The sequence below is a fragment of the Sander lucioperca genome, chromosome 10 (assembly GCF_008315115.2).
Source record: "Sander lucioperca isolate FBNREF2018 chromosome 10, SLUC_FBN_1.2, whole genome shotgun sequence".
NCBI classification, from domain to species: domain Eukaryota; kingdom Metazoa; phylum Chordata; class Actinopteri; order Perciformes; family Percidae; genus Sander; species Sander lucioperca.
The window spans coordinates 17,315,729-17,329,991 of record NC_050182.1 but is presented as its reverse complement, the minus strand read 5'-3'; the positions used below and the strand labels follow the sequence as shown (position 1 = coordinate 17,329,991).

At 39.0% G+C, this 14,263-nt stretch overlaps 1 protein-coding gene across 2 annotated transcripts in view; it reads left to right on the top strand.

Annotated features, from left to right (window-relative positions):
• Positions 1-342: 342 nt before the first annotated feature.
• LOC116043137 (glutamate receptor ionotropic, kainate 3) overlaps positions 343-14,263 on the top strand; it is a 55,082-nt gene continuing 41,161 nt past the window's right edge. Inside the window, exons 1-6 of one of the 2 annotated variants that reach the window (XM_036006299.1) lie at positions 343-520; positions 743-1,000; positions 1,172-1,353; positions 3,687-3,740; positions 8,576-8,746; positions 10,668-10,811. In XM_036006299.1, coding sequence (XP_035862192.1) covers positions 874-1,000; positions 1,172-1,353; positions 3,687-3,740; positions 8,576-8,746; positions 10,668-10,811 — 678 coding nt within the window. In that variant the 5' untranslated portion in view covers positions 343-520; positions 743-873. Of the gene's footprint in view, positions 521-742; positions 1,001-1,171; positions 1,354-3,686; positions 3,741-8,575; positions 8,747-10,667; positions 10,812-14,263 lie in introns of those variants that run through there. The other variant, XM_036006300.1, reaches the window with a different exon arrangement.

Genomic DNA, 14,263 nt, shown 5'->3' with positions numbered 1-14,263 from the left:
AATGGAGAGACAAGAGCCTGAGATATCCTGCTGCCCTGATGGAACAGAAACACACACACACACACACACACACACACCCCTTAAAATTATGGCTTTAGACTTCAAAGCTGATATTGGTTTTTCAGCTGAAAATGGAGAGGGTTGCTCCACGTTTGCTGAGCAAATTTAATACCTCGTGTTATGTGTGCTGCTCCCCTCGCTGCTAGTCCTAAGTGCAAATGCCTCTGAATATTTTTCTCCATTTAGTCCTACCAAGAATTGTGTCTTTGATTCTCATTTTTTGCTGCTGATTATGTTTGAGACTAATTGTCATGGGCCTTACATTTTTTTCTTTTTTGTTTTTCAGGTGGGATTTTCGAACAAACAGATGGACCTGTTTCACTTGTTAGTGCTGAGGAGCTTGCCTTTAAATTTGCTGTCAATAACATTAACAGAAACAGGACTTTGTTGCCAAACACAACATTAACATATGACATACAGAGGATTAATATCTACGACAGTTTTGAGGCGTCAAGAAAAGGTGAGTGGCTTGTTCTGTGTTTATTCAAGGATTGTGATTACAGTGTGGAGAAGCATCTGGTCAGTCAACAAAATATCTGTATTTCTTAAATAATCATGACTGCTTTTTGCTCACATTTCAAATCATTTCGTATTTACGGGAAAAAAACGTATTTGGGAATCCTCACTCAATTGATTGTGAGAGGTTACACACTTTACACTCTCTTCTCTTGCCCTTCTCTAGCTTGTGACCAGCTATCTTTAGGTGTGGTTGCAATATTTGGGCCATCACATAGTTCATCTTCAAATGCTGTGCAGTCCATCTGCAATGCGTTGGAAGTGCCACACATCCAGGTGCGGTGGAAACATCATCCCATGGACAACAGGGACAGCTTTTATGCCAATTTATACCCAGATTATTCTTCGCTAAGCTATGCTATACTGGACCTGGTGCAGTTTCTCAAATGGAAAACAGCCACTGTCGTCTACGATGACAGCACAGGTGAAAAGACTATTGTACTATTATATAATGTTACTGTATTCTCACAAACACAGTGCACATTTGCAAAGCAAAGCGCTAAAAACAATGAACTTAGGAAAGGAAAAAGGGGACTGCATTTTCTGTGTGACACTGTTGGCCATGTCTTCTATTTGTGCCGTTTCTCTTCTTCAGGTCTTATAAGACTACAGGAGCTGATAATGGCCCCATCCAGATACAACATTAGGCTAAAGATCCGTCAGCTTCCTCTTGACACACAGGATACGAGACCACTTCTCAAAGAAATGAAGAGAAGCCGGGAGTTTCGGATAATCTTTGACTGCAGTCACCACATGGCCGCACAGATTCTCAAACAGGTTAGTGAGAGAGTGTGGCACAGACCCTCCTGATGTCAAGGACGTCGTCCTTTTCCACACAGCTGTCACTTGCACCGGTTGATTCTTTTGCCTTAAGTTTATCAGATGTGTTGTCAATGAAAATATGGAGGCTTTGAATTGCCCAGAACTTGGGAGGAGAGTAGCAGCAGAAGGTGTGTCGGTAATAATTAAGCAGCAGTGAGTTTCTGCTGTCAGAGAGTATGGGATTTCAACTTGTGCCACCTGCTTGCTCAGAACACCTTAAAAGTGTGACAACTACAGTAGATATCACATCTAAAACTAACCAATTGATATTTGTGTACTTGTGTAGGATATACTTCCTGGTGAACAATCTTCTTATGATGTTAAGCAGAGTGTCATAGTTTGATGTTGAGCTGTAAAGCACAGCTGTTCATTTTTGTATCTGCAGCAGCTGGCTTTGTATTGCAGACTGTAAAACTGTAATCTATGTAAAGCACAGTTCTTACACTGGACCTTTACCATTTGGAGTTTTAAATTGAAATATTTGGAAATAGTATAGAGCATTAAAAACAATGCTAAAAAATAAGCTTATTGTGCTGTTTGTAGTGTATATGTGTTGTTATTCTATATGTTACAGAATATACGCATTTGGATCTTGTTCAAATGATTAGCAACACTTTTCATGGATGAACTGTTGGCCAGACTTTAATATACATCCTTCACAAGATCCAAAATGCTTCATAATCAAAACATGTTTTTAATATAAATGAGTGTCAGTCAACAAAGAACTGTCAGTATGATGCACAGAGTAGAGATTGTGTAGGTGGCCTAATGCTCTAAAGATGACAGTAACAGGCTGGTGGATCATCAGCCCCACCCCCCACCCCCCCATTCAGGGTGCTGTCAGCTTCTGTTAACATGTTTACCGAATGCACCTCCCAAGTTTTTTAAATAACTCAGTCCTCCTCTCAAGTTATTAAGATCTAAGTTGACATATATTTGCTCATGGCCAGTCTGCACATCTCACACCAAGGAATCAAGGTGTCCTCTTGAGAGAAGAAATGAGAGAAGGTTTTGAGGCAAAAATGCTCCAGACAGTTCCCATTCATGATCAAATTGTCAGGGCACTACAGCAGAGAATACAGCTTTTAAAGTAAGGGAAAAGTTTAGAGTGATGCCAAAAATACCACCCCCACGGTGTTTGGTTATAAAACAACTAAAACTCTTGCGCACCAGCAATGTGCATCTTTTACTGCCTTTTGTGCATCATTGATCTGATACAGAGTGCCTAAATGTGTATATGTGAAAGCTTATGTTGCTCAATAGTGTACAGTATATAAGCTTGCAATTGAAAGGTTCTCTATCATAATCATTCAATATATATATATATATATATATATATATATATAGGGCTGAAATTAAGGTATATTTTCATTACCAATTAATCTGCTTATTATTATTTTTAATTAAATGATATATAGAATAGTTTGGTCAGTAAAATGCCCATCACAAGTTCTGGTGTCTTCTAAAAAGTGTGCCTTTTACTGTTAGATGTTTTTATTTATTTTTATTTTGTGCTGCTACTGTATTGGTGGGAACAGTGATACAGTATATGGAGGTTTACTAAAATAAAAGGTTGATGAACAGAAATGCTGACAAAATTATATTGTATCATACTGTAAATTAATCCTGGACTGCAGCAGTGGAAAATTACTTAATTAATGAAAACTCCTGCTCACAATACGTGACACAAAGTTTCAATGTCATGTATTTGGCTTGATGTCTCTAAATGGAGAAGTGAATTTGCCTCCACATAAGCATAGCATCTTATTTACATAACCTTGGCTTTTTTTTCACGACAGATGGTACAATTAAATAGGAAGAACAACCGCCATGGGAATGCGGTGCCTTTGAATGTAGATTGAGTGAAACAAGTGGCAGTGATGGAGTGTTCGGATATGAGGCAAAGATTACCAAGCTCTTGTGATTGAAGGCTTTCTTCACTGCTGGGATAACGTCACGTGCCCTGAGCAATTGCAAACCATTTAAATAGAAAATAGAAAAGCATCAAGTACTGTTGCTATTCTGTGGACCACATATGGTGCCAAAATCCTGATAAACGATAGCAGAAACTTGCCCACAAAATGTTGCTAACAGCGTGTTAGTCAATTTGCTCATTAAAACCTGGCTATTTTGTTCTTTATTGATTATTTTGGTAATTCTTTGGTTATTTGTTCTGACAGTGCTGTTGATTCTAAAATGTCCTGACATGACAAAATGACCATTTTCCCTGTCCTGTCTCTATTCATTCACAACTTTATTTCCCATCCTCCGTCTCTGTATCCTTCCAGGCCCAGACCATGGGGATGATGACAGAGTATTACCACTATATCTTCACCACTCTGGTAATGTACCATGCTTGTTAATGCAAAATAGAGCCTTGTTTGTTCTCATCTCCACCACCGCTTGAGTTTTTGATGAATAGTGGCTAATTGCCAATAGAGTTTGGATCCAGTCCATAATATCAATTTAGTTTGACAAGCTGGAGGCATAATACAGTCTTCAGTGTGCTGTAGTAAACACTCCGCTTTATAGTGAAATCAACAGAAGTCTTTGTGGTGGCAGCATAAAAAACAACAGCTTGAGATTCAAAACTGAATGTGGCTTCCAAGTTCGAAAAAGACCAAAAATGGTCCTCTGTGAGCACTTAAATAATATATAATTAAATGCCATGTATATATTGTTATAAGTGATAATGATCTAAATGTGAACAAAATGTTAAAAATCCTACCTTCATGAATTAATTAATTATTTCAGTTGATTTAACGCTATGGTCATTCTGGAGGCTGCAGTTTATGGTACTGTCAAATTGTATTGTGTTATACTTGCATGTGTTTCTATTCTATTTTGTCCATCCCATGTATATCAAAGAGGGTAGGCTAAACAACAAAAACACCTCTCTCATATATTGCAATACAATTCAACAGCACCACATAAGTATCAAGTTGAATAAACAAAAACTGAATATCATTCATTCATTTATTAAAGTAGGACTTATTACAGGACTGTTATAGACTGTATTGTGTGTGCCACAGAATGGGTAAATAATGCAGTATTGAGTCTAAAATATTGATGGTTTTGGTCTTTTTTATTATTATTAACAATAAAAAAGATATAGCCAGCCTTACCCTTTAAAATTAAAATTGATTTAGGCTTGAGCATGATGTTATTCAGCATCAAACATGTTTAATGCAACCTGGTTATGTTCCTATTTCATTCCCGTCTTGAGCATTTTCAGTTCTCACTCTGATAAAAAAAAGGGATCTCAGCTAACTAATACAAGCAGACCTAGCAGGGAGCCGTTGCTGCTCATCACTGAGACGCTGACTATCTGGAGACAAACAACAGACTGAATGGGAATAAATACCAGCATGATCTGTGCTGTTCCTTTCACTCTCTGTTATCGTCTCCATTTCTGCTTCTCTCGTGCACATACACCCTCCTTTTCTCTCCGGACTCGTCCAGTCTGTTGTGATAATGTGATATGATACGGAGGTCCAGGCATCAGGCATGATGTGTGTCATCTTTCACTCGACAGTGTGGCAATGACATTGTTCTGCCATACGTTATGTTTGTGTAGCATGTCTATTGCTTTAATAGAGGTATTAAAATCTTCATTTTAATGCTAGTGTACTGGTTTGTGTGTTTAAGTATAACAGTTTCCTAGCAGAGGGAACAGAAAAGAAAAAAAAAAATATATATATAAATATATATATATATATATTAGTGCTGTCAGTTAAACGCGTTATTAACGGCGTTAACGCAAACCCATTTTAACGGCGTCAATTTTTTTATCGCGAGATTAACGTTCTTTTTGGCCTAGCAAAAGTTTTTTTCACATGCTGTTACTACTAGTAACGTTAGAAAAACTACAACACCACACCGGATCTAGCTAGACCGGAAACAAAACAACAGACATACTTGTTTGATCTTGCGAGCCGGCCAAAGAGTAGTACATACCTGCAAACAAGTCGCTTTTCGGCCAAAATCGCCGTTTTGAATGGGAAAATGTCATCCACATGAATCGTGTAGATCCGAAGAGTTTTTATTTGGGGGACAGGTCCAAGACCCGGTGCTAATACGGCACCGGTGCCTTAACAACCGTTATCTACCAGACCAAATAGCAACGCGGATTTCTTTGCCATATTTAGGTGCCACTTAAATGCCTGCACTTCTCTCTGATGCTCCGAAAATGGACGTTAGAGGGAACTGAAACATCGCCGGACGGGGCGCTAGTTAACACTACATTTAGCAGCAGCTAACGTTAACCTACTGTTAGCTAGCAGCTGGAGTAGAGCCTGGATTGGGCCAAATTTTTCCGTCCGAACCCGGCCCGAGCCCGACAGAGCCGTGACCGAACCCGGCCCGAGCCCATCAGGCATGATGATATTTATGTCCGAGCCCGACCCGAGCCCGACACAGTTAAAATCTCGTTGTTGTTTTTTTCTCATACTAATGACACATGTACGTTTCTTTGTGTGGAAAGCCCGCTTTTATTAAGCAACTGGAAGGCATTCGGAAATGTCAACAGATGAGCGCATCAGCGCACACGGGGGAACAAGCGCACGTTAATAAGCTGTTTAATTTAAAATGTTCAATGTGTTAACCTTTCCTGCTTGCTTCGATTCCAACCGTGATCAGAAAACCAGGGGAGACTCGTTACCTCCAGGGTCGACGTTATATAACGTCGGGGTTAAAATCCCGTTTCTGGTGAGCAGATGAATGAACTTGGTTTTCAGTCTGTGGTTTATTTCGGACACCGCACACACTGTGTACAAAACTTTAACTTATTCCACCAACTCTGCTCCGGTCACATCTACACGTCTGCTTCCTCTTTCTCTATCTCTCTTCTGCCCACTTTACACACACACTGAGCTCTCTTAAAGGAGCCGCAGCACCATTTTACAACAAATGCCTTATCACGCTGATGTGACCGAGCCCGACCCGAACCCAACCATTATTTCTAAATATCTGTCCGAACCCGGCCCGGCCCGTCAGGTACCGTCGGGACCCGTCAGGTCCCGTCGGGCTCGGGTCGGGTATCCATGCCTTAAGCTGGAGTAAACATCGTTAAAATGCTGACAGCTAAACGGTGTAAAGTGTGACTGTATTTCACTAGAGAGGATTCCAACACCAGACTACCGTTGTCTGAAAAACACAGACTGAGCTGACTCAGCCTCGCCAGCCTCGTGGTGCGTTCAAAGTTATTGTAAAATACCCTTTTCCCATCCAGTGGTTGTTTTCGCCGTTTTGTACTCCTTTTTTTTTTTAGATCAACTTTTTATTGTCTTATATTTTTGAACATACAGAACAGACAAATACAATTGAACAAGGTGCTCATTTTATATATATATATATATACATATATATATATATATATATATATATATATATATACATATATCTTTCGGTTCAGGCACTATTTTAAAAGTATCCTTGTATCATGTTGATAAGAGCATTAAAATGAGAAAAAATAATGGGACAAAAAGAAATCAAGGGACATTTAGAATAGAGAAAAATGTGCGATTAATTGCGAGTTAACTATGACATTAATGCGATTAATCACGATTCAATATTTTAATTGTTTGACAGCACTAATATATATATATAAAAAGGATTAACTTAAAACTTTTATTTGATTATCTGCAACAACATTTTTCACATTAAGGTAGGATATCTTCATAGAATCAGAGTATGGTATCTATCTAATGTTGCAATAAGCTGTCATATTGATAGACACACACCATTAAGGAGATTATACCTGGTGGTTTGATTTGATCCAAAACGATGAATACTTGCGTGGTATACATGGCAATACAATTTCCTCTCGATGGAATCCACTGATGTCTGAGTTTTATCTTCTGAGGTGAGGGAAATGCCGACTTATTAGAGCGTGAAAAGCCAACAGCAGTGATATGGGGTAATAACTTCCTTGTCCTTTAAAATGAGTCTGTCATAGCTATCTCTGAGAACCTGAAGCTGAGAACTTTGTTGTTTGCCACCTGCATAACACTTCTGTATGCACTCAAACATGTACAGCATTTTCTCCGGGTAAAGATATTCAGTGTAATTCTGCTGTAGGATCGTGTTGAATTTGTGTTATAAGGTGTGTTGAAGGCAACACTGCAAAAAGTGAACTTATAATTGGAATAAGTCACTTTTTTGACATCCCAAAGTGCCCTAATAGAAACGAGAATGTCACAAAAGATGAATTACATGTTTTACAAACAATTCTGTCTCAGTTAGTTTGTATTCTTAGCTTCAAAGCTAACAAACTTGTAACCTGATCTACTTTTCTGAGCATTTCTGAATGTCATATAGAACAACAGTGATTTACTTTGATCTCTGTTGACAAAAGAGAGTACTGTACTGTGTTCTAGTGGGAAATAAATAAAAGAAGAGAAATATTTCAGTGACTGGCAGCGACCATTCTTCACTAAGTGTCTTACACGCTCTCATTCCCCCAGCACTAACCCTACAGGGTGCTAATGAAATATCTATGTTCATCCAAATGTCTTTTCCAAGCCCCCTGGCCTATTCCGGCACGACATGTGTCAACATGCGACTTCACACTTCAGCTACAATGGCTGCCCCAGAAATTACAGTGGCTCAAATTGAATTGATTTTGCTTAGAAGTTGCCAAGGGATTTTTTGTGTTGAATAATTAATATGGTAGAACAGAATTGATGGTTTCTTTTTTCATGTTCTTTGATTTGTATAAGCAGAGCTACTAACTATTCTTATCAAATAACACATTTGCACCTATAAAGATTCGTTCACATGAACATGATTAAGAAAGTCAAAATATATCAGAAGCTTGTAGTTTGTGCAGTGTAATTTATTATTAAGTAGGCCCAAAAACAGTAACAATTTGTCAATTCTAAAAGGGTTTGCCAGCAGAAAAGCGACTCTGCCACAAGAGCCTTTTTAGATTTCATTTATTACACAGACACTGCTTCTAGACACTGTTCTTAAATCTCCTGATTTGACATTGAAACTACTGTGTTTCTCCTTCCTTTCACTTAATTTGGTCTTAATATAGCATCTCTTTTAAACAGCAGCTGCATCATTCTCCTTCCATTTGAGACTAAAGCATCCAGGATGAATACTGAAAACAAGAATGCTCAATGCTGGCATACTAAATGAGAATCCCTTCTTCATTACTGTTGTCTCTCAAAAGGACCTGATGGCCATTGACCTGGAGCCATATCGCTTCTGTGGTGTCAACATGACCGGCTTCCGCATCCTTAATGTGGATAATCCCCAGGTCGCATCCATTGTGGAGAAATGGTCGATGGAAAGGCAGATGCCCCCTAAACCTGACTCAGGCCTCCTGGAGGGCATCATGACGGTATGTTATATTACTTCTGTATTGCTCCATATAAAGTTAGTCACAGGAATGTCAATACAAACGTGACCACATGTATCTATTTGTCTGTCTCATCAATCTATCACGGCTTTTGTCCATGGTAAGAAATGGTTTTAACCTTAACAGCAACCCATGATAAAATATTGTACCTCAGCAATATATTCACACTATACACTATATAACCTTTTATTAGGTACATCTTCTGATGTATACCAACAGTTGTCTCCTTTAGGCTGTGGCTCATATATGAATAAAACAAACACTGTGTAAAGAACATCAACAGTTTGAGAGGTTAAGCTACAGTTCGACTAAATGTTGAATGGGAAAGATGCATATTTTAAGTGATTTTAAAAGTGGTATGGCAATAAGTACCATGGTGACTGGTTCCAGCCTCCTATAAAAGAAATATTGTCCTGGGATTGTGTGCACCCCAATGTCACCTATTTACTCATGGGTATTGTGGGAGAAAATGGCTTGTTGATTAGAGAGGTTAGAAGACAAAAATCAGTCAAACTTATACATATGTATGCAAGGTATGTACATAACTCAGTGAACAATTTAGGTAAAGAAGGGGTCTAAGAAAGGACAACCTGTCTAGCATTATACCAATGGAGTACCGTTTTCTTTTACATTATCCAAGCAAAAAGCTGAAGCTAAATTGAGCTAAAATCCCTGAACATGAATGACTGAAGAGGAGAATATGCCACCTCATCAGAGGAATTCCTGTTCAGTTCTGGCATATTGATGGCAGTGTCAGATATTGGCATGAATAGCACAAATCCACTGGGTTATATGTTATGCTTTCAACAGTACATGTGGGGGTGATATAATGCTGTGGATTTATTAAGCCCTTTCGCACCAATTACCCTTTGGACGCGCCATTCTCCCTTCACATTGTTTCAGACCAGGTGAATCCCTTTACAGCTATTCTTTGTTAAATGGATAGTTTATAATGGATAATGGATGGTGCCATTGTCTCAGTATGTTTCTAGGAAAATGATAGGGACTTACTCTAATGGCCCACACATTTCAGATAGTAAACTCAGTATAGCCCGTTTGGAATGAGATAAAGAATAAATGTTCATAACATGAATGTGCTACTAACAAATCTGCAGACATTTAATTATGCCATCAAGACAGAAAGATCTTTATGGAAGTCTTCCAGCTCTTGTTGAATCCATAGCTGCAGGCTGTTAAGGCTATTCTGGTGGAGGATTCAGACTGTCACAGATTGTGTAGCTACAGTAGTAAATAGATGTATAGTCTGAAAGAAATGGTGATTATAGTGTAGGTGGTGATAAACAGAGGGCCATTTGTGACATACGGCCAGAAATCAATTGCCATGTTATAAATATTGACCTTCTTTACCTAGCAAATTAAAGGGAGATTATTTACTTGAATCTTTTTTTCATGTCATATGTCCACTAATGGAGAATTTTGATTGATTTGCTATTACACATTTATCATCTAATGTAAAGTAATTATTGCAAGGAATTTTGCTTTCATGATTAGTTTCATTACTTTGGAATAAACCTTTTTATCCAAAATGCAAAAGTATAGGCTGACTTTAAAGTTCAAACGCAAAGGGTTGTAACCTGCTATTAAATTGAAGTGCTTATGTACACTGTCTAAAGGCATAGAGCAACTAAACCTAAATTACTGACGGCTAAATATGCTGAAGGCATACTGTATGTCAGTTATGTAAACAAGACAAACACAGCACTGTATTGAGGTATCAGTTGAGGAAACACACAAGGTGCTCATATGTCAAATATTAATTAAATTCTTCAATTATGTATTTGTATTTATATCAAGATTATAGAAGATTATAGATTGATGGTGACCAAACTATGTATGTCTTTCCACAGGCATCAGCTGAATTAATGTTCACCCCTTATTTCAGACAGATGCGGCTCTGACCTATGACGCAGTCCACATTGTGTCCGTCTCATACCAGCACGCCCCACAGATGACGGTAAACTCGCTGCAGTGCCACCGCCACAAACCCTGGAGATTCGGAGGGCGCTTCATGAGTTTTATCAAAGAGGTGATGGAATACCTTTGGCCTATTGCTATCTGATATAAGTGTTATTGATATTAGAGCATACTGATTGAGTGGTAAGCATGAAAATAGGAGTGGAGTGAGGACCATGTAGTCACTTGGGACTGGAATATTTATGCAGCAAATCAATCATATCCACACACAAGGCAAACCAAGCCGTGATAGACACATCAAAGCAGTGTTGTTGTCAGCTTTATAAATTCCCTGTATTCATAACCTATTTTCCAGAAAGCACGTACTGTAACCTTTTGAAAGCACAACTAGTGTAATCGGCTCTTATTTAATCTAACATGGGAGTCTGACAGTGCCTCAGAATACACAAACAAGCCTGTGCAAAATGGCAGAAAAAGGGTGTGCAGAGATGCTACTATTTGTATCTTGATTTGTTCAAAGAACAAAATCATTTGAATTTTCCAAGGTGTGGTTTTTAAATGGCAGGCATTCCATTTGTTTTCCCTCTTATAACTGCCATTTTTATTGCAAAAGCAAAATTAAAGCATTAACCTCCTGAATCTCTAATCAGGATCCCTCATCTGTGGTAACTGCCCAATACATTTGCATATACCCACAGAGCAATCAGAATGATGGCTACGGGGGGCTGTCCATATAAAAGGGCAGAGCTAAACCTTTTTCCTCATCCACTTATCATTAGCAAAATGGCTGACAACTTCTGTTTGGTACCCATGGCTCCATCCAAAGATTTTCTCCATAGTGCTAAGCATCCTGATGGCATTTGCAACTAGTTTTAAGTCACTTTGGGCCTATTCTCCTATTTTCCTTTTGAGCTTTACTGTGATGACAGTGAGTGTGGAAAGAAAAAGCAGGTTCACACACCAAATAGCCCCCATTAGGATTGTAATGCTAGTGATGTTTCAAGCCCAAGGCTCTTTCCCATACAGTGAGAGTTTGGCCATAGATCTCATGAGCCCAACTCACCTATCCACAGCATGACAGCATCCTTCTCCATGGAGATGTTAAAGACACTAAAGAGTAAAATGTTACAACACTGAGGAACCAGGGCCAAAGTCAGAGTAGGCTGCCATTGTGGCTGGGGCTGGCCACCTTCGGATATCACAAAAGGCATAATAACATAAAGCATCCGCTTTGAAAGAAAGTGTGGGTGAGTGGGAGGTTAGATATGGCCACTGCTTGTGGCTCCTCCGAGGCTTTTCCTTCAACAGACGGATATTCCATAATGGTACCAGTCTCTTTCTCTCCACTAGTATTAAAAAGCAGGGGATACAGTTATCACGCATTGCCCCTTAAGTCTATAGAGGCCTGTTAGATAGAGAAACCTGTGTGAAGCCAACCTTGGCTCTGTGAATACAAGTGGAGCTCTCTAGCAAACCATCCCTTCTGCTTCTTTAGTTTCTCAAGACTGAAATGAGGACTAGTAAATGAGGATGATGGTCAGTGGTTAATAGAATTGGGTATCGTCTGGGTTTTAAATGATACTTTTAGAATGGTGCCGCTGCCGAAACAGTGCCTGAACCAATACTTTAAAAAAGAAAAGAAAAGCACACAGTCGGTGACATTAAAAGATGGCTTGTTTATGGCTAAGGCCATATGGTCAAATTTAAATTATTTATTTAAACTGTAATCATAACAACAATAACTAATTTCACTAGTCAATTGCTGTTAAACGACAAAAAGAACCACTAGATGGCAGAAGGGTACTTTACAACAACTTTGAATGCACCATGAGCTTACGAGATGCAGTTGAACACACCAGTAAGTCCCGTCAGTGTTGTTTCTCCAACAATTCTCGGTGTTGGAATCCTTTCAAGAGAAATACAGCCACGCGTTAGACCGTTTAGCTGTCAGCATTTTAAGCATGTTTAAGCCAGCTACTAGCTGATGGTAGGCTAACGCTACCTGCTGCCAAGTGTGTTAACTAGCATCCCATGCAGTGATGCTTCTGTTGCTTCTGTTGCTTCTGTTGCTTCTAACGTCTGTATTGGAGCGGCAGAGAGCAACACAGGCTTTTAATTGGCCAAAATCCGCGTTGTCATTCAGTCCGGTAGATACCGATCATTTTTCGGTACCCAACCTTAGTGGTGGACTGAAGGAGGTGGTGGGGACAGGGCCCTGAGGGATAAATTGAAAGTACATTTAATCCGAAAAAATAAGGGATAGATCTAGATAGATCTAGAGTTACAATGTGTATCCACCCATTTGTAAGGAAGCATCAACAATAAATATGTAATTGTTGGAAGTTGGAAGCTGAGAAAAAAAACATTTTTTTTTGCAGTTTTCAACCTTTCCTATAATAGTAAGAATGTATTGTGTAAAATTGTGCTCTCAAATCTGATGCCCCGTATTATGTTTTACTGCTACACATTCCCAAGTGGCACAACATTAATGAATACTATTGTTTACCTGAGTTGTAGCAACAATGCCTGTTTGTCTGCCAAATGTGTTAACACAATATCGCAAAGTCCTATACCATTATAATGCACAACACACAATGTCTCAGAGTCACAATGCGTCAGTTAAAAGAAACAGTGAGCATTGTTAGCTATCCCAAAAAGCACCACCATTAGCAGGTATGTTAGTTACTTGTAGTGATCACGACCAAAGCCAATGAAATATTATTACACTGTCCCTGTACAAACATATAGTACTGTAGTGTTCGGTTATAAAAACACTTACTCAGGCCTGATTTACACTCTATTCTAGACAGGCGTCTGACATGTTCTGAAGGTCAAATTGGCCCTTTGGTTGTGATGTGGCTGAGGCATTTATGTCACTCTCTGAATTAGAGCTGTTTGAACATGCCACCCACCTCAGTGGCGCTAGGCCAGATGGAATGAGGTACGAGGGGGTTTGAAAAAGGAGTGTGTCACAGATTTCTCCTTGAAGCTTCGATCTTCTCACAACAATTTCTGGCAAGCTACAAGGAAGCCAAGTGACAGCTATAGCCTGTAGGGTTGTAACAGTTTGGATTTTAAATATCAGTCAAGTGCTGCAACTCGAAACACAGGGATTGATTACTCAATTGAAACAAGACTTAGCCTATTAGATATCTAGTGTGTGCATCACACACTATGACTTAATGAAAATGACAATGATAGACAATTGAATTGTTTTTTTGCAGAAAGATCAGAACAGACAAAAGAGTAATAAATAAGATATTGATATGAGATTTTTTTTTGAGGATTCAACCCTCAATTGTACAAATGCAAAGACTAAACTAAAACACACAATTGCAATTAGATACAGGTGAGAAGCCTTAGCGTCATGAGTGCTAAAAGATGGCTAACCCTATTAGCATAAATGTGAGAAAAACCGGTATGTAGACTGTCTGTGTGTGTTTGCTTATAAACACATCTGTAGAGGTGGCAGGTATCAGGGAATCGTAATAGAGGGCAGTTATGTGTTTTTCCACCTCATGGGGAATCAAGCAAAAGGAGATGGTTGTTAATTAACTCCGTAGT